The 19,883-nt window shown below is 38.2% G+C and overlaps 1 protein-coding gene across 10 annotated transcripts in view; it reads left to right on the top strand.

The window, feature by feature from the left end:
- LOC131243355 (E3 SUMO-protein ligase SIZ1-like) overlaps positions 1 to 19,883 on the top strand; it is a 119,089-nt gene that overhangs the window by 58,294 nt on the left and 40,912 nt on the right. For all 10 annotated transcript variants that reach the window (XM_058242659.1, XM_058242661.1, XM_058242658.1 and 7 more), the window contains one exon: positions 14,770 to 14,857. In XM_058242659.1, the coding sequence (XP_058098642.1) occupies positions 14,770 to 14,857 (88 nt within the window). The remainder of the gene's footprint in view (positions 1 to 14,769; positions 14,858 to 19,883) is intronic.

The raw sequence follows: 19,883 nt of genomic DNA, 5'->3' as shown, positions 1-19,883 counted from the left end.
CCAGCTAGGATAGTAGATGATGACTTGAAGCTTACCATTGACAGATGCATTTCCTTACTAGGTGATTCAGTGGTATGGGCTCCACCATCTAGAAGAAACTTAATGGTTGCGGAAGTAGAGTATGCTTAGTTATTGGAATGGCTCCAAGGTCTCAGATGGCGTTCAGGTGAAAAGGATTTCATGGTATGGCTGCAAGAGAAATTAGGGGAGGTTTACAGTCTGTTCCTTCTAGGAGATGCTAACTGAATCAGATCCAAGTGCAGTCGGTAAAGGTTTATCGTTTGTTTGGTCTTGTGGTGCCACCACGGTGCCCTCCTCGAAAGTGTCAGCCTTTATATGGTTAGTAGGAAAAAGGCCTCTTACCATAGACAATCTTTGGAAGAGGTCGGTAATTATTCCTAACTGTTGCATGATGTGCCCAAGGAGGGCGGAAACTGTGGATCATTTATTTATTCACTACTTTTTTTTTTTTTTTTAAAATAAAATTTCTTTTAAGGGCATTCACTATTCTTTCATTTTGAAGGTGTGGGAATTTTATTTTATTTTTTTTCCGTTCACTAAGGGTGATGTTGAGATCTGTTGTCGACCTCTTACTTGGATGGCTTGGTGGTGGTTAAGGGAGAAAGGAGGCCAAATGGCGAAGGCTAGTGATGAAGGCAATCGAATGGGCTACTTGGAGGGAGAGGAATCATCAGTGCTTCCAAAACAAGTGCGAGTTTGAGGCGAATGTACATAAAAGGGCTAAAATGGATGTAATAGGGTGGATTTCCTATTCAAATGACTTTGATCCAAATGATGGATGGTTCTTAGCAGGGTTATAAATATTTTGTGCATGGAGCTTTTATGCTCAGTTTTAATAAATTAATCGTCGTCTTTGAAAAAAATAAAATCCACCTCATCATCATCTAAGCCTTATACGAATTAATTGGGGTTGGCTACATGAATCCTTTTTTGCCTTTCCTCTCTATCATGGGCCATAACTTTAGTTAGACCTTAGGTCATTAAGTCTTACCTCCACTCACATCCTTTTAGACCTTCCCCTTGCCCTTTTAGAGCCTTGAACTCATACCAACTCACACCTAACCAGCGCAATTCTCAGTCTCCATTGCACATGACCAAACCATCTAAGCCTATTTTCCCTCATCTTAGTACCTATCGGCATTCATTTCTAATTCTATCCCTCCTTGTCTTGCCACTCAGCCATCTCAACATCCTCATTTTAGCTATACTCATCCTATGAACATGTTGTTCCTTAACTGAGCAACATTATGTTCCATCATCCTATGAACATGTTGTTCCTTAACTGAGCAACATTATGTTCCATCATCCTATGAACATGTTGTTCCTTAACTGAGCATGGCTGGTCTTATAGCCATCCTATAAAATTTCACTTTTAGTTGTGCACAACAATTACATAAAACTCCATAGGCGCATCTCCATTTCTTCCACCCCGCTTGAATCCTATGGGCAATATCCTTCTTAATCTCTCCACTCTCATGAATTATTGACCCAAGATATCGAGAGCAGTCATTTTGGGAAACTTTTTGGTCAGCAATCTTAACTACTTCCTTGTTTCCCCTCCCGTTGTTACCAAAAGTGCACTTCATATACTCTATTTTAGTTCAACTAATTTTAAATCCTTTAGATTCTGAAGCATCCTTCCATAAATCTAGCCTTGTGTTTATACCCTCCATCTTGTCAATCAAAACTACCCTCCCTCATCCTGTCAATTAGGACGGTGTCATTTGCAAACAAAATACACCATGGGAATACAATAATAGCAGGATTTATGTGGATTGCAATTTTGGTCTATGATTTCCATCATATATGTGTACGATGCGATTCAACTCATGATCCATATGATTTTTTCAAACTTGGTTGTTATGCTACGAAATCTCAGAGTTCCTACATGCAACAGTGTTCAAATTATCTCTGATATTATCGAAATATCTCTGAAATTATCTTTATCTCCAGCTCAGCGATACCGATAACGCTGGTAGCAATACTGATAATGGTGGTAGTATCAGAAATTCCAGGTATTAGCAATGTATTGCTAATGTAATCGCCAATATTTTCAACTATGGAAATTCTTGGTGTTGCTAGCATTGCTAATGTATCAATATCGCCAATGTATCGCCCATATTTTCGACTATGAAAATTCTAGGTAACGCTTGTATCATAAGTGTATTGATGATATTTCAGTAGTAAATTTTTTTTTTCAAATTTTTTTTCATGGGCACATGGTTGTATGTAGTATTCAATTTGTCATTGATAATATCTCAATATTATCGATATCGCAACATGCGCGATATTGAGACAACAATCTTTCATTTCCTTTCCAATTGTTGATGATTTCTTGGTGAAATATCATGTGTTGTTGATATTTTGCAATATCGATGGATGTTTGGATGGTTAAATAGGCCGGATGGGATGGTTGGAATGATTTCTTACAACAACAACACATGCTTTTAAGGCCCCATTGAATGCAAACTTGTTATATATGCATTCTTTTTGCAATTTTTTATTTGTAATATGCAAATATGTCCATTTTAACATCTTCTGAAGTTTGGCTGAAAATTCCACCGTTTTCCCCATGTTTCCCCGCATTTTTGGTTATCGGCGATATCGATATTGTTTTCGTATCCCCGGCCAGCGAAATTCGCGATATCGATACTTCGAACACTACCCGCAAGCAGTGTTCGAAATATCGGTATCGCACAATGTATCGCACCCTTGGGATACAGATACGTATCGGTTATCGCACGGGATATATCGTTTGTATCGCATAGTTTATCGCACTTTTTTGGGAAACATGGGGAAACATTAGCAAAATGGTTGAATTTTTTTATGAAACTTTGGGGATTATTTAAAAAGACCTTAATGCACACTTTTAAATCATAAAATATCAAAAAAGAAGTGCACATAATAAATTTCCTTTGTATAAGGTACTAAGTTATATTTTATCTGATTAAACTAAGGTAAATATATTTAAATATGATGCATACCATTTATAAATGTATAAAGATTTGTATGAAAATGAGTCACATCTAAACATCAATTGAAATTCATTTTAACATGTCATTTTAGGGCATGGGCCGAAAAATAAGGCAGATCTAAATCTGAGGTGGACCACAACACAAAAAATAGTGTTCATTGAATGATTACCATTGAACTATTTTGGGCCTATAATTTTTTTGGATAAAGCTAATATTTATGTTTTCCCATCCAGGTTTGTCAAACCTCATGGATAGATTGGATGGCAAATAAACATTACGGTGGGCCCTAAAAAGCTTCAATGGTGGACATCATTGCCACCACATTTTCTTGTAGTATGGTACACTTGATCTTTCATCTATCTCCTTTTTGGGCTCATGCCTTAAAATTACTTATGAAAATGGATAGAGGGTGTGGATTGGCTGGTGTACCATACACAGTATGGGCATGTGTCGTGCCAAGATGGGATGCGGATTTCCTACTAAATCCTTTCGCAGAAGTGGGGCACACCGTGATGTTTGTGAGAAATCTACTCCATCCATTAGTCTTGTGAGATTATTTTAAGACTTGAGGCAAAAATTGAGTAGGATCCAAGACTCAAGTGGGCCGCAATAAAGAAAAAGGTGGGTAGGGAAATTCCTACCGTTGAAACCTTCCTGGGTCGACAGTGATGTTTACATTCCATCCATACCGTTCATTACGTCATCACTACTGGGATGAATTGAATACCCAAATATTAGATTGATTCAAAACCTGTGGCCCCACGAATATTTCAATTGTGGACCTTCAATCCTTATGTTTTCGGCCTACTTTAGTCTTGGATCCGGCTCATTTTTGGCACTATTTCTTAAAATGTGTTCAAAAAATGGATGGACGAAGTGGATTTCTCACAAACATCACGGTGGACCCTGCCTAAGTTTTCAGCGCATGAACTTCATGCGAAGCCCAACGTCCACGAAATCAGATTGTGTACTGAGTCACTCTGCACTTTTATTGTACCGAGTAAACTCAGTTGGACCCACTGTGAATGTATGTGGCTTATCCACACCATCCATCCACTTTTACTGCTAATTTTAGGGGTTTATACCAAAATTGATGTAAATCCAAAGCTCAAGTGGACCATTACACAGGAAACAGTGTGCAATAATGATTTCCACCGTTGAAACCTTCCTAGGGTCCAAAGTAATTTTTATTTGTCATCCAACCTGTTCATAAGATGACAAAGACATGGATGAAGAGAAACCACAAACATCAGCTTGATCCAAAACTTCTTTGGCCTCCAAAAAATTTTCAATGGTAGAGGTTCAATCAAAATGTTTCCTGTGGTGTGGTCCAGTTGAGATTTTAATTTGCTTCATTTTTGGGAACAAGCCATAAAATTATCTTTTAACATGGATTAGTGGAGTGGATAAAATAAAAAAATAACAGTGGACCCCACACAGTTTACTCAGTACGCTAGGGGTACTGAGTTACTCAGTACGCAATCCGCTTCCGTAGTCCGCGTTGTACAAACAGTTCAAAGGAGATCAGAGTTACATGGCCCCACCAATAATGTATTTATTATATCCACACTGTTCATCCATTTGGAGAGATCATTTGAGATCACAAACCTAAAAATGAGTGACATCCAAACCTCAATTGGACCACACCACAAATAGCAGTGAGGACAATGATTCTCACCGTTATAACATTCGTAGGGTCCACCATAATGTTTGTTTTCCATCCAATCTGTTCATGAGGTCACAAAGACCTTGATGAATAGGAAAAACAAATATCATACGATCCAAAACTTTTGCGACCCCAAAAGGGTTTCAATGGTGGACGTTCAACATCCCGCAGCTTTTTTCCAATGTGGTCCACTTGATATTTGGATCTGTCTTATTTTTCGGATAAAGCCTTACGAGGAGCTCGCCAAATGGACGAACGGTTTGGATATAATATATACCTCATGATGGGACCCACATAACTTGGTGACGTCAACACGTCAGTGACATGCGATGCACCAGCCTGTCCGCTTCTTTTGCATAAGGGCTCAGGGCCCTTTTTTTTCTAAGCAGAGAGGGTTTTGGACGCCGGAACCCTAAAATCTCTCCCAAATGCCGATTATTTCGACGATTTCGGCGGATTTTGCGGCCAAATCTCTCCAAATCAGAGGCTTCGATTCAAATGGCCCACCAAACACAGCTTCCGATCAGGCGATCTTCTTTACAGGTGCCGAAATTTACCGTTGAAAGTTTTTCTTTTTTCTTTTCTTTTTTTTTTTTTTCATTTTTTTCGGATAATGATGCTCTCCCAGGTGTGATATCGACGATAATATCGGCCGATATCTGAAGTTTTGGATTTTCGGTATCTTCCGGGGGTTATCGGAGGAGTTTCGTCTCGCTAGGGCCCGATACCGATAATATCGGCTGATAGTATCGATATTTCGAACACTGCCTGCAAGTAATGTAAAAAATGATTATGCTCAAACTAATCAACGTGAAATAATATGTGAACTAAAATAAGCTGACACTAAAAAGTATAGTCATACGACGCCTATCTTAAATTCCATAAAGTCACCTAGTGATTATATTGGCTAATAGTAATTTTGAGTGATAGCGTGTACATATTCAATTTGATCCTAAAAGTTCATATAATATTCGTCAAAACAAACACGTTTGCAATGAAATTACGCTATGATATAGATCAATGAAAATGATGATAACATTTTTTCATCTAAAAATGTTAACAATTTAAATAAATAAATAAATAAAAAAACATGCATGAAGTTTAAATTGATTATCTCCTTTGCTGGTTGGATGTTATGTTTCTTACAGAAACACTTGGGAGTGGATCTGGGTGGAGGGTCTGTTAGGTATTGAAACATTCAAGCAATGGCAGTAGAAATAAGTTGAAAATAGCAAATTTCGGAAAATATTAAGTAGCTCAACTTAGTTACATAATATTGTATTTTGAGATGATAGGCAAGAAAATTAAGATATTTAAATAACTACATTGTAATAAAACCAAATAGTCATACTAGCTCACGTTTATTAATGAAATTAAATACCTAAAGCATGTAACATGTTATATATAGAAGGAATTCCTGCATAGATAATAATCAATATGGGTTCTCGGGGCCGATTGGCATTCTAGACTCCAATGTTGCTGAGGCAGTGGCTCTGCTTGAAATCTACTGTTGAGTTTAATTTCTGCCCAGTCATTATTGAAGTTTCAAGTTGACTTCATGAATGCTATTTCTTGATCCTTGGCACCTTGGAAAATTGTTGACTTCATGGAGGAGGCCCTTGGTATGTGTTTCCAGTGAGACATTTCTTTTTCCTTTATCCCGAGAAAGGCTAATGAGGAGGCAAATCAGCTAGCTAAGCGGGGAGCAGTGCGCGATGGTCTTTATCAAGAAATTTAATTTTTAGTAATGATTCAAGGTGTTCAAATCACTCTTTTTAGAGTGTTTTTTTTTTTTTTGGGCCAATTATGTGGTCTAGAACACTCACATGCTACAAGTTTGTCAGAGATGGAATGTGCTCTCTTCACATAAGAGAAATGCTATCATGACTTGCTCACGTCACAATTAGTGTTTGAGTTGTTGGTATCGCCATAAGTTTCGCTAGCCGAGGATATGAAAACAATATCGTTATCGTCGATAATATTGTCAATAATAGGAAATGTGGGGCCAACATGGGGAAAATTGTGGAATTTTTCAGTGTAACTTCAGAAGATGCCTAAATACACATATTTACATACTTAGGAATAAAAAAAAATTGCAAAAAGAATGCATACATAATAAGTTTCCATTTAAAGGGGTCTTAAAACCATGTGCTATTGTAAGAAATCAGTCCAATATTAACCAAAATGATTTTATATAACACAAATGCAGGTACCATACAATAACGCCTAAAGATGTGATAGTAAATGAACCATCCAATCCCTCTAACCATTCAATCCATCCATCCAATCACCCATCCAACCATCTAATCCATCCATCCAATCACCCATCCAACCATCTAATCCATCCATTCACCCAACCATCCATCCAACCATCACATCTATCCAACCAACCATCACATCCATCCATCCATCCACCCAACCATCACATTCATCCATCCACCCAACCATCGATTCACCCAACCATCGCATCCATCCATCCATTCATCCACTCAACCATCCATCAATCCATCCAGTCCATCCACCCAACCATCCATCCAACCATCACATCCATCCATTCATCCATCCAACCATCACATCCATCCATCCATCCATCCACCCTACCATCCAATCCATCCATCCATCCACCCAACTATCACATCCATCCATCCAATCCATCCTTCTTCTTCCCATCTATCATCCATCCAACCATCCAATCCATTCGTCTGACCATCATGTCACATCCATCCAACCATCCACCCAATCACCTAACCATTTAATCCATCCGTCCAACCATCCATCCATCCATCCAACCAACCATCTATCTGGCCATCACATCCATCCAACTATCCAACCATCACATCCATCCCTCCCTCCCACCCATCCAACCATGCATCCATCCCATCCGTCTATCCAACCATCCATCCTTCCAACCATACGAACATGAAACATCATACATTTTAAATTATTTTTTTACATTCAACATTTTTCTTTAATTTTCAAAATTATTTAAAAATTTAGAAAACTAAAAATCATTATTTAATCTCTTCTTCTTATTTATTTATTTTAATGTAAATGGACCCCAATTAGGTCAGCCCATCTTCATCAATCGTCGTCATTTAAAAAGTGGGGCCACAATGAGTCCCATTTAAAGAAAAGAAAATGGATTAAATATTTTTCTTAACATTTCAAAGATTTTTCTTTTATTATCAATAAATAAATAAATAAATAAATTCGAAAAATCAGCCCATCCTCATGATTATATAAAAAATGGGGCCCCAGTTTGTTATTTTTGGGAAGAAATTGGGGAAAAAATCGGATTTCCCCCATATTCTCCATATCGGACCAAATAGATCCTTAAATCTCTTGATTTTGCACTTGTAATCCATGTTTATGCATGATTCTCATTCATAAAAATGGATTTCAAGAGAAATCTATGCTTAAATTCAAGAAAAAAGGGTTCTGTTGGGGATTTTTCGTTTTCCTCGAGATTTCAGCACACAAGGGCCTTGAGATTTCTCCATGAAATCTTTCTTATTATCCACAAAACCAGGTTTATTGGTGGCGAAATCCACTCCCCTTCACATATATACAAAAAAAGAAGAAGAAAAGGATTCCCCTTGCTTTTTCTAATTTTTGAAGGATTTATTTTTTTATTTTTCACTCATTTACACACTTGGTATCTCTCTCTATATAGCTATGTATGATATTTCAGTGACATCTCCCTGTTTTATCAAGAAATTGGAGGTTGTAGGTGGGAGTATGTGGCTGATCGATATCAAATTTCGCTGACACTAGGGAATGATTCAAAATACTATAGTTTCAGTATTGCAAGTGCATCGACAATGACAATATGGCGATAATATCAATATTGTCGTCAACAATGCAAACACTAGTCATAATGAATTTTGACTCTCTTTTACCACCATAAGCACATCGAGTATGGTGGTTGGGGCCATTGATCTGATGGCAATCGCATGGTTGTGTCATAGCCCAAAATGCGGCAATCATTGTATCCTAACTATCTTTGTAGCATTGTTCGGAGTATCCTTGATATTATCAAAATATCCCCAATATTATATGTATCTCCAGCTCGTTGATATTGATAACACTGGTAGCAATACTGATTACACTGGTAGCATCAGAAATTCCAGGTATCGGTGATGTATCACTAAGTATTGCCAATGTATCGATATCGCCAATTCATTGCCAATATTTTTGACCATGTAAATTCCAGGTGTTGCTTTTATCACCAGTGCATTGATATCGCCAATGTATGATGCAGGACATGGAAAGTTAAATATGATATGTAAGATTTCAGGCTTAAGATCACCTTAGTTCAGAAACAATTGCACAAATTCCATATCCCACATGAAAGTCCAAACATTCAATTAAGGGGAATCTATGCGGGTCCAAGCCTACACATGATAGGGCTGAATCAATAAAAATTATGAACCAAACGATACTTAAAGATAAGAAATAATCATCCACACATGCATAGTAATTAGTCCATAATCCAAGGGATTCAGAAATTCCAATTCGGGGAATCCTAGGGTAAGAAGAGGGGCATAAAATTGGAGATTTGATAATTTAGGGTTAGGTTTAGGGATTTTGGGTGAAAGTGGAGTGAAAGAGAGGAGAGAGACGAACCAGAGAAGTACCGCACGCGTGGACAACAATAATGGCCCAGATGCACGTGCGTGTGATCCCGGCTGCATGTGTGTGGGGCCCACTATTCAGAAAAATGCCACCTTGGCCCTGGTCGACCAGGGATGGACTCCAAAATCCCCAAATCTCAGCTCGATCCGATGTACGGTTTGTGCGTGGTGCTCCGCCGAAGTTTCAGCCCTCCTGTAGGGCCAAATTCTGAAATTCTGCAGTGGGGAGGAGAATTGCTGCAATAAATGATTGATTCGAAGTGTAGATGATGGGGTGAGATGAGAAGAAGAAATGGTAGAAGATGGGTAGTAAAGATGGCGATGGATGGGGGCGAATCAGAATAGATGTGGCTTTGCACTACGGTAGTTAACTCTTTGATGAAGGGAGGACTTCACACCCAATTAGGCTTCACAACTCAGAGAGTAGGAAAACGTAGATTTTTTATTAATCTTCAATGAATCAAAAGAACTACAAGGGGTGCCTATTTATAGGAAAAACTTATACCCCAAAACTCGCGCAATGTGCGCAACCTATTACTTGGCGATGAAGTAAACTAAAATAAAAACCAAATAAAGAAATCTAAAGTGTTTATGATGTTCTAAATAATAACAATAAGCAAAACCTAAAATATGAAATCAATCCGACTAGTGGGCTACGATCATGAGATCCCATGGTGGGTTTTTCTTGATTGTCAGGTTCACTCTTTTGAATCAAAACTTCGTCTCCTAACTAGGAGGCCCTCATTGGACGTTGTCATCGATCTAGATCGATAGTGGAGTCCTCATTCTTCTGACGTACGTGCGTAGGGGGCGGCGTGCGCGGTGATGTCCCCATCAATTCTCCCCAATTGCGAAGATTTCGCCACTTGCGAAGTAAAACTCCTGAACCGCTCCAGGATGCCAGAATCAAGTCTCTGAAGCTTCTCAGTGAGCCATGTGCTGTTTGAAGCTGGGTGTGACTTCCATTTAATCAGGTATTTCTAAAACCCGCCGTCCGACGTTGAAACTATCTGATGGTCCAGGATATCCTTTATTTTCTCTTTGGGTGTGTGAAGGTTAGATATGGGAGGCAGATGTTGAGAAGAAATGTCAGGAAGAGTAGGTATGAGAGGTAGAGACTGGGAAAATGGGTCAGGACGGGTAGGTATGGGAGGTAGAGGCTGAGAAAATGGGTCGGAACGGGTAGGTATGGGACGTAGAGGCTGGGAAAATGGGTTGGAATGGGTAGGTATGGGACGTAGAGGCTGAGAAGAAAGGTAAGGAAGAGTAGGTATGGGAGGTAAATGCTGAGAAAATGGGTCGGGAAGGGGCCATGGTTTAAGAGATAAATATGAGGAATCAGGATGGGTGGGTGAAGGGCCGGACAAAGTATCAGTGGTGTCCTAAAAAGTAATTAGATTCTCCACATTGAATGTGAAACTAATTCCCATGGAAGGTGGAAGATCTACCTCATACACATTGAGACCGTTTTGTTTTATAATTTTGAAGGGTCCAGCGCTGCGCGCGTGTAACTTACGAACGGCCCCCGGTGGGTATCGTTTAGGCTAGATGCGAACCATCACAGTCCCCAATATTGAATTCTTTGAAACGTTCATGTTGATTTGCACAAAATTTGTAATGTTCATTACTAGTAGTGATCTTCTGCTAGATTTCTTGATGCCATGAATGAATGTGATGCGTAAAAGACTCTGCAGGCTCTGACGGCCTATGGGACAGTAACATAGGGACAAGATCAATAGGTTTCTTAGGTTTATAACCAGTAATGACTTCATAAGGACTGAGACCTGTGGACCTATCGATAGAACTATTAAACGCAAACTCGGCTGTAGTTATTACAGTGTTCCATGTTCTGGTGTGCTTTATATCCTTCTTAGGGAGAGACTCGTCCTGTAGACTATTAGGAAAGACATCACGAAACTCATCCACTAGCAGAATGGCCTCAGTGGGTAACTCTACACTAGCCTCTAGCGTACTCTCTCTAGCCACAAGGCCGCACATGTTGTACTCCTCAAAATAATAGTCTTGATGTCCCTCATGGGGTGGGTGCACGCCCATAACTGATTACTTGGTCAATTTCATTCATTAGTCTATCCTCCTGGCCACCTGCCTGAGATTGGCTATCTTCCCTAATGATGGGGTTTGTCCTAAGGGATGCCTCTATTTGGTCAAGGCGTTGATCTATGCTTTGTTCTAAGCGCTTACTCCAAGACTCGATCTGCTGGGATAGCCTGTTTAGTGACTCTAGCAGTTGTTCCATATTTAGTGTAGGGTGCAAACCAAAATTCAGCAATATAGTTGTCAAAATATAAGATTTTTTTTTTTTTAATTTTAATTTTTTAAAAACAACCAAGTTTCTAAAAACGAAAAAGGAAAGTTTCTGAAAACAAATTAGGAAAGTTTCTAAAAAAACAACCTAGTTTCTAAAAACGAAAAAAGGAAAGTTTCTAAAAAACAAATTAGGAAAGTTTCTAAAAAAAACAAATTAGGAAAGTTTCTAAAAAAACAACCTAGTTTCTCAAAATGAAACAGGAAAGTTGCTAAAAATAGAAAGTAAGCTAGTTTCTAAAAAAGAAAAAGGAAAGTGAACTAGTTTCTAAAAAAGAAAAAGGAAAGGAAATTAGTTTCCAAAAACAGATTAAGAAAGTTTCTGAAAAAATAGTTTCTAATTACAGAAAAGGAAAGTTTCTAAACCTAGAAATAAAAAGCTAAGTTAATTTCTAAAATAATTCAAATAAGGGGATAACAGAAAATTTCAGCAGCTTATGTTAGGGTTTATGGACCTCTAAACAACCATATATGATGAGAATTGATGCGTAATGGACATAAACAACCAAACCCTAAACATGTAATGAATTCCCCTACAAGAACCATAGGCTCTGATACCAAATTTGATGCAAGACATGGAAAATTAAATATGATATGCAAGATTTCAGGCTTAAAATCACCTTAGTTCAGAAACAATTACACAAATTCCATATCCCACATGAAAGTCCAAACATTCAATTAAGGGGAATCTATGCGGGTCCAGGCCTACACATGATAGGGCTGGATCCATAAAAATTATGAGCCAAACGATACTCAAAGATAAGAAATAATCATCCACACATGCATAGTAATTAGTCCATAATCCAAGGGATTCAAAAATTCCAATTCGGGGAACCCTAGGGTAAGAAAAGGGGCATAAAATTGGAGATTTGAGTAATTTAGGGTTAGGTTTAGGGATTTTGGGTGAAAGCGAAGTGAAAGAGAGGAGAGAGATGAACCAGATAAGTACCGCATGCGTGGACAATAATAATGGCCCAGATGCACGTGCGTGTGATCCCGGCTGCACGTGTGTGGGGCCCACTATTCAGAAAAAGGCCACCTTGGCCCTGGTCGACCAGGGATGGACTCCAAAACCTCCAAATCTCAGCTCAATCCGATGTACGGTTTGTGCGTGGTGCTCCGCCGAAGTTTCAGCCCTCCTGTAGGGCTAAATTCTGAAATTCTGCTGTAGGGAGGAGAATTGCTGCAATAGATGATTGATTCGAAGTGTACATGATGGGGTGAGATGAGAAGAAGGGATGGTAGAAGATGGGTAGTAGAGATGGTGATGGATGCGGGCGAGTTGGGATAGTTGTGGCTTTGCACCACGGTAGTTAACCCTTCGATGAAGGGAGGACTCCACATCCAATTAGGCTTCACAACTTAGAGAGTAGGAAAACACAGAATTTTTATTAATCTTCAATGCATCAAAAGAATTAAAAGGGGTGCCTATTTATAGGAAAACCTTATACCCCAAAACTCGCGCTATGTGTGCAACCTATTACTTGGCGATGAAGTAAACTAAAATAAAAACCAAACAAAGAAATTTAAAGCGTTCATGATGTTCTAAATAATAACAATAAGCAAAACCTAAAATATAAAATCAATCCGACTAGTGGGCTACGATCATGAGATCCCATGGTGGGCTTTTCTTGATTTTTGGGCCCACTCTTTTGAATCAAAACTCCGTATTCTAACTAGGAGGCCCTCCTTGGACGTTGTCATCGATTCAAATCGACGGTGGGGTCCTCATTCTTCTAGCCTACGTGCGTAGGGGGTTGCGTGCGTGCGCGTGTGCGCGGTGATGTCCCCATCAATGTATCACTAATATTTTCGACTATATAAATTCCAAGTGTGGCTTGTATCGCTAGTGTATTGGCGATATTTTGATAATATCGTCAACGTATCGATATCGCCAAAAATTTGTTTATTAAAAAAGTTTTCATTTTAAATATTTTTATGGACGCGTGGTTGTATGTAGTGTTCAAATTGTTAACGATGATATTGATAATATCACAATATTATCATTATCGCAACACAGGCGATGGTTTCTCGGTGAAATATCGTGTGTAGTCAATATTCTGAAATATCAATGGATGTTGAATGGATAGATGGGATGGTTGGACTGATTTCTGACAACAGCGTCACAACGCATACTTTGAGGCACCCATTAGATGGAAACTTATTATATATGCATTCTTTTTGCAATTTTTTTTTTTTTAAATTCCTAAATATGCAAATATGTATATTTTAGTCTCCTGAAGTTTCATTGAAAAATTCCATCGTTTTCGCCATGTTTCCCTGCATTTCCGGTTATCAGTGATATTATCGACGATATCAACATTGTTTCCGTATCCTCAGCTAATGAAACTTGTAGCAATACTGATACTTTGAACACTGCTTTGTAGTGATACTTTTTTGCAAGTTATATGTTGGCCATTTGCCCATGTTATTAACGTCCATTTGCAGGAAGCCTTGATGGTTATAATCATTTAATCCCAGGATTTTCAGTCCATGACCCATCTATGCGGTCGACACTGTACATCGTGGTTTGTGCAGTGGAGATAGAGAGGATTTCTATCAACGGTACACTGTGACTTATGCAAGTCACTATCACATTTCCCTTTATATACGGTTTCATTCTAATTCTTTACAGCATTGAGTGTTATCTTATATTGCTTTTACATCTTGCTCCAACATTATCTCGCACAGAACTAGCCATGAAGAACATGTCCTATTTGAATAAGAAGCGAGAAATTTTCTCAAGATTCTTTATGTACATGAAAGTTCTGACTTCTTTTTATCTTCTTGTTATTATTATCACTTGGTTTATAACTTTGGGATTGATTTCCAATTATGTTAAAATAGGGGAAGGGTTTGATGTCATACACTGCTTATAATTGGCACAGGCTGGTGTTGACAGTTGTTACAATTCATTTGGTTGACAAGCTCTATACACCTAAAGAGATCCCTTGGTTAATTAGTTGGGGAAAATGTCTTTGTTGGGTTACAGTTGGAGTTTGCAGTATCACCAAATATCTAGTGTTGGACATTTTGATGCTGTATGCAAACCTCAATATGACCCTGATGCAGTTATTGGCATCATTGTTCAGATGTTCTCCATATCATTGTTTCCTTTATGATGATTTTTTCTTTCAATATTTTCCAGCACAAACCCAGTACAGAATGTGGAAGAAACTTTTCAATTGACAAGAGCTGACAGAGATTTGTTACAGAAGACAGATCATGATCTACAGGTTGATTGCCTTCTTAGAGCTTTGATTTCAATGTTTATTGAGCATTTCGAGTCAGTTGTTAATGAGTTCCAATAGGATTGGTGTTATTATTTGTTTTATTAAAAGTTTTTTAATGGTATATTCAAACTTCTGAAGTTCTGTATGCTTGTGTATGGTAATTGGATGGAAATGCAGCCTTGTTGTTGTTGTTGTTGTTTATATATCATTATCATTATGAAAGGTGGGAATGTAGCCTTATAGACTGCTGGTTTGATCAACTGCTGTTTCAGTTACCACATTATATGAGCCCCAAATGTCTCTTGGTCTATGACTTCTTTTCTTCATATTTACCCCAAATGCCTTGGCTTTGGGTTTTTTTTTCTCTGTGTCTTTATTCTATTTAGGAAACATTCATCTAAAACATTAAAAACAAAATCTATATAATACCCCCTGTATTTAAAATTTTGATTGCTTTTTATGCTTTACTATTTGAAACTAGGATTCCGCGCCTCCTTTTTCACCAGAAAGTCGTGTCAATATTCTCGTCTTTAACAGGGATGGTTTTAGTGAACGCAGGGAATGCTGACTTGTTATGCCCTCATATGTTGTAAGGAACCTAGCGAGCACATCAAAATCCAACTTTTCAGAAGCCCTTTCTGAAATGTGAGTGGTGCCCGATGCATATTAGGTGCATATAATCTTTTCTAATCTTTAGTTGTTCAATATGAATGTTTGCTCAAGTTTCTACCACTTGTTGAGAAAGAATAGAATAGGAAGAAGAAAAGAAGATTAGGAAGGGAACCACAGAAGATTAGGAAGGGAAGGAAGGGAAGGGAAACTCCACTTGTTGAACTAGTGCGCGCTTAGATCCTTGAGGTAGTGAAATACCATCGGTTACTAAGGAATTTGCTTGCATCCATCGTGCATTTAGTGTGGACACAATGAGTTTAATTATATCTGATCGGTCTGCACTTATTTCTTCCTTGGTGGTGGGGATGGAGGATGAGGTCATGGCAATTGGTTTGGTGACAGAGAAGTCGAGAAAGAGAAACGGGTATGATACTCCACATGACTACAAGTGCACATGTTCAAACCAATGATTTCCATATTGTTATTGCGTAATTTATGACACCCTTGGGATACAAATACATATCGGTTATTGAATGGGATATATTTGTTGTATTGCGTGATGTATCACTGTCATTGGGAAGCATTGTGAAATTGGTCGAATTATTCAATGAAACTTCAAGGATTGTTAAAAATGACATCCATGCACACTTAGAAATCAAAACATCACCAAAAAAAAAAAAAAAAAAAAAAACTAAGTGCACATAATAAGTTTCCTTGTATGAGCTCCTAATCTATGCATTGTCTAACTAAATTGATGCAAGTATATACAAAGTATATTGATATAATTTATAAATGTAAAAATACATGAATGGAAACACAAGCAATACATTTAAAATCAAAGTAGAAAACTCGAAATATACATGTAAATAATGTGTGTGGTTGTGGCTCAAAATCATAATCTCCATCTTGTCGGGGTTGGGCATAGTATTGCTGCTCCATAAACAATACCATGCTTAGTTCATGGTAGAATGATACTAGTGAAGATACTCTCTAACTTAAGCTAGTAGTCATCATCTCCGATTTGAGAAAATTTGGGAAATTTTTTAATTTCCCCCAATTTTCCACAAATCGGCCCATCTATCGCAAATCCCAAATTTAGAGAGTATGTTGATGATTTCATCAAACACTTCTGAATACTCTGAAATGGGGGCCAATTGACCACTGGTCGAAGTGGAATATCGAAAAAATCTATGTTTTTAACATTGTAAATTAATTTTAATTAAAAAATATTTTTTTCCTGAAAATTTCCCAAATTACTAAGAATCTTTAGATTAGATACATACATGTTTGATTCAATGTTTTAAATATCGTTATCGCGTAATGTATCGCACCCTTGGGACACGGATGCATATCGGTTATCGCATGGGATATATCGGTTGTATCGTGTAATGTATCGCCGTTGTTGGGGAACATGGGAACATTGCGAAATTGGTCGGATTTTTCAAGGAAACTTCTAGGATTGTTGAAAAAGACATCAATACACACTTAGAAATTAAAACATTACAAAAAAAAGTACACTTAATAGGGGTTTCCTTTGTATGGGGTCCTAATACATGCATTGTCCAATTGAACTGTTGCAATTATATTTAAAGTCTATTCATATAATTTATAAAAGTAAGAAGACATGTATGGAAACACAAGCAATACATTCAAAAGCAAAAGAAGAATCACTAGATCAGGTTACATGTTTGATTTTGTGTTTGGATACAATGATTGCAACTAATTTGCGAGAAATTGAGAAATTTTGATTTTTTACAATTTCCCTCAAACCTCGAAATCTAAGCTCTAAATCAATGATTTTTCATGGAAAACATGAATCATAGATTTGTAACCATTTGAGATCGATTTAAAATGATTTACAGCCCAAAAAAAAGAAGATTGAAATTGCTCATCGGATTGAATAGGTGGGATATATCGGCACTACCTATGCATTTCGTATCGCACAAGTGGGATACAAGTTATATCGTAGAATATATCGGCCTATATCGTTGATATTTAAAACACTTGTTTGATTTTGTGTTTGGACATAAAGATTGTAATCAATTTGCGAGAAATTGTGACATTTCATTTTTATTCTAATTTTTTGCAACTTGGCCCATCTTCCCCAAATCCTAAAATCAAAGCTTCAAACCCATGATTTTCATGCAAAACATGAAGAATCATGGATTTTTAACCTTTTGACACTAATTTGACATGATTTACACACACACACACACACACACACACACACACACACAAAAGGATAAAAAAATAATAAAAAATGCTCACTAGATTGAATAGGTGGGATATAACAACACTACCTATGTGTTTTGTATCGCACGGGTGGGATACAAGATATATCATGGGATATATAAGCCGATATTGTCGATACTGAAAGCATTGATACATATATATTTCACCGAGTTGGTTTTCCATATTCATGCTAGGACATCTACTTTCATACTGTTTATTGTCCTCAATTTGGAGCAAAATATCAATCATGCCCAGTTTGCAACATATACTGTCTAGATGTCGACAACAAGCATTAAAAAACAGCAAGTCAATCTTCAGATTTCTAATATAGCATGTAAACATCCTTGACCCCACCATATCACGGATAGAGTGACAATCAACCTCAATATGCTTGGTATGCTCGTAATTGACTGGGTCAGAGAAGGTGTGAATGGCATCCAGATTGTTACAATGAAGGGTCATTGGAGAAGAGACAAGAAGGCCCAAGTCAGTTAAATAGTCTTCAACCAAAGAAGTTCGTAGATGACATGAGCCATTTCCTAATACTCGCATCAACACTTGATTGCCTCTTGCTTTTCTAGGTAATGAGATTCCCACTAACAGAAGTTCAATAAAATGAAGTGGACCAATGATTAGAGAGTGACATGTCCTAATCTACATCCGTATAGGCATCAATTTGAAGGCGGTCATGTTTGAAATAGATAATTCCCCGCCCAGGGGAACCTGTCATAAACTTCCAGATACGATGGACTGTATCTAAGTGAAATGTGCGTGGAGCATGCATAAACTGGATCATCACGCTGATTGCATAAGTAATATTAAAAAAATATTAAGACGCGTGAATGTAGGGGCATTTTCACACCAGGCTCGAGTCAGGTCGCCTATGGGATACAAGGGCACACTCGGGGTGTGCGGGGCCCACAGGGGAGGTCTCGTGTTTGAGACTCCTCACCGGGTGTGATTAATGCGCATTTCCCATCGGGCTCGAGTGGGGTAGCCTATGGGATGCGGGGACACACTCGGGGTGGGCGGCCTGTGTGAGGCGGTACCCATGTGATTTGGGGCCCGCGAGGGGGGTTCAGCCGAGGTCCTAACCCATGAGATGTGGGGCCTGGGCTATGAGATAAAGGGATTAATTCGCCATGCTCTAACAGTTCGAGCTTTTAGAGCAAGTGGTTAATTGTCCTGCATCACGCGTGATGCTTAAATATATTGGCTTACCCATAATTGCTAGTACAATCCGGCATCGAGCAGAAGCTAACCACTATTAAGCTGTAGGTGATGATTTTGTTTAATTGGAGTATCCAGTGGCCAAGCACCTAAAAGGCAACTGTCCTGAAGAAAATTAAGGGTATACTAACTCTTGAGTGATGACATTAACTGGATCATCATGCATGCTGACTGCATAAGCAATGTCAAAACACGATGGTCTAATAGATGAGTTTACCCATAATTTCTGATACAGTCCCTCATCTGGGAGAAGCTATCCACTATCAAGATGTGGGTGATGATTATGTACAATGGTAGTATCCACCGGTTGAACAACCCGAAGGCAAATGTCCCCTAGAAAATTAAGGGTATACTAACTCTTGAGTGATAACAATACCTCATTGTGATCTTGCAATTTCAATGTTGAAGAAATAGTGGAGAGGTCGAAGATCCTTAATTTCAAATTTCTTATTGAGAAGCAATTTCAAGGACTACTTGTACCAATATCATCCCTCGTAACAATAATTATCATTAACATAGACAAGGACAGTAGTAAGGCTCATAATACGCTTAAAAAAGAAACTATGATCGACATTACTTCAAGAGAACCGAAACTTTATAGAGCATTGTTAAAGCACTCAAACCAAGCCTAGGGAGATTGCTTTAGAGCATAGATAACCTTACGGAGCTTACAAATAGACCCTTTACCAACAACTTGGAGAAAACCTGGGGGAGCTATATACACCTCTTCATGAAGATAACTATAGACAAAGGCATTTTTAACATCTGATTGATGAAGAGGCCAATAGAAGTTGGTAGCCAAGGAGAAAAGACATTCACAAAATTGATTTTGGCAACAAGAGCAGAAGTCTCATGGGAATCAAACCTTGGGTCTAAGTGATGCCTTTCGTCACAAGATGGACTTTGTAATATTCCACTTCTCCATTTGGCTTATGCTTTATTGTGAAGACTCAAT

This window comes from Magnolia sinica, chromosome 4 (assembly GCF_029962835.1).
Source record: "Magnolia sinica isolate HGM2019 chromosome 4, MsV1, whole genome shotgun sequence".
Lineage (NCBI taxonomy): Eukaryota > Viridiplantae > Streptophyta > Magnoliopsida > Magnoliales > Magnoliaceae > Magnolia > Magnolia sinica.
The sequence above is the reverse complement of the archived record's forward strand: the minus strand, read 5'-3'. Positions and strand labels throughout refer to the sequence as shown.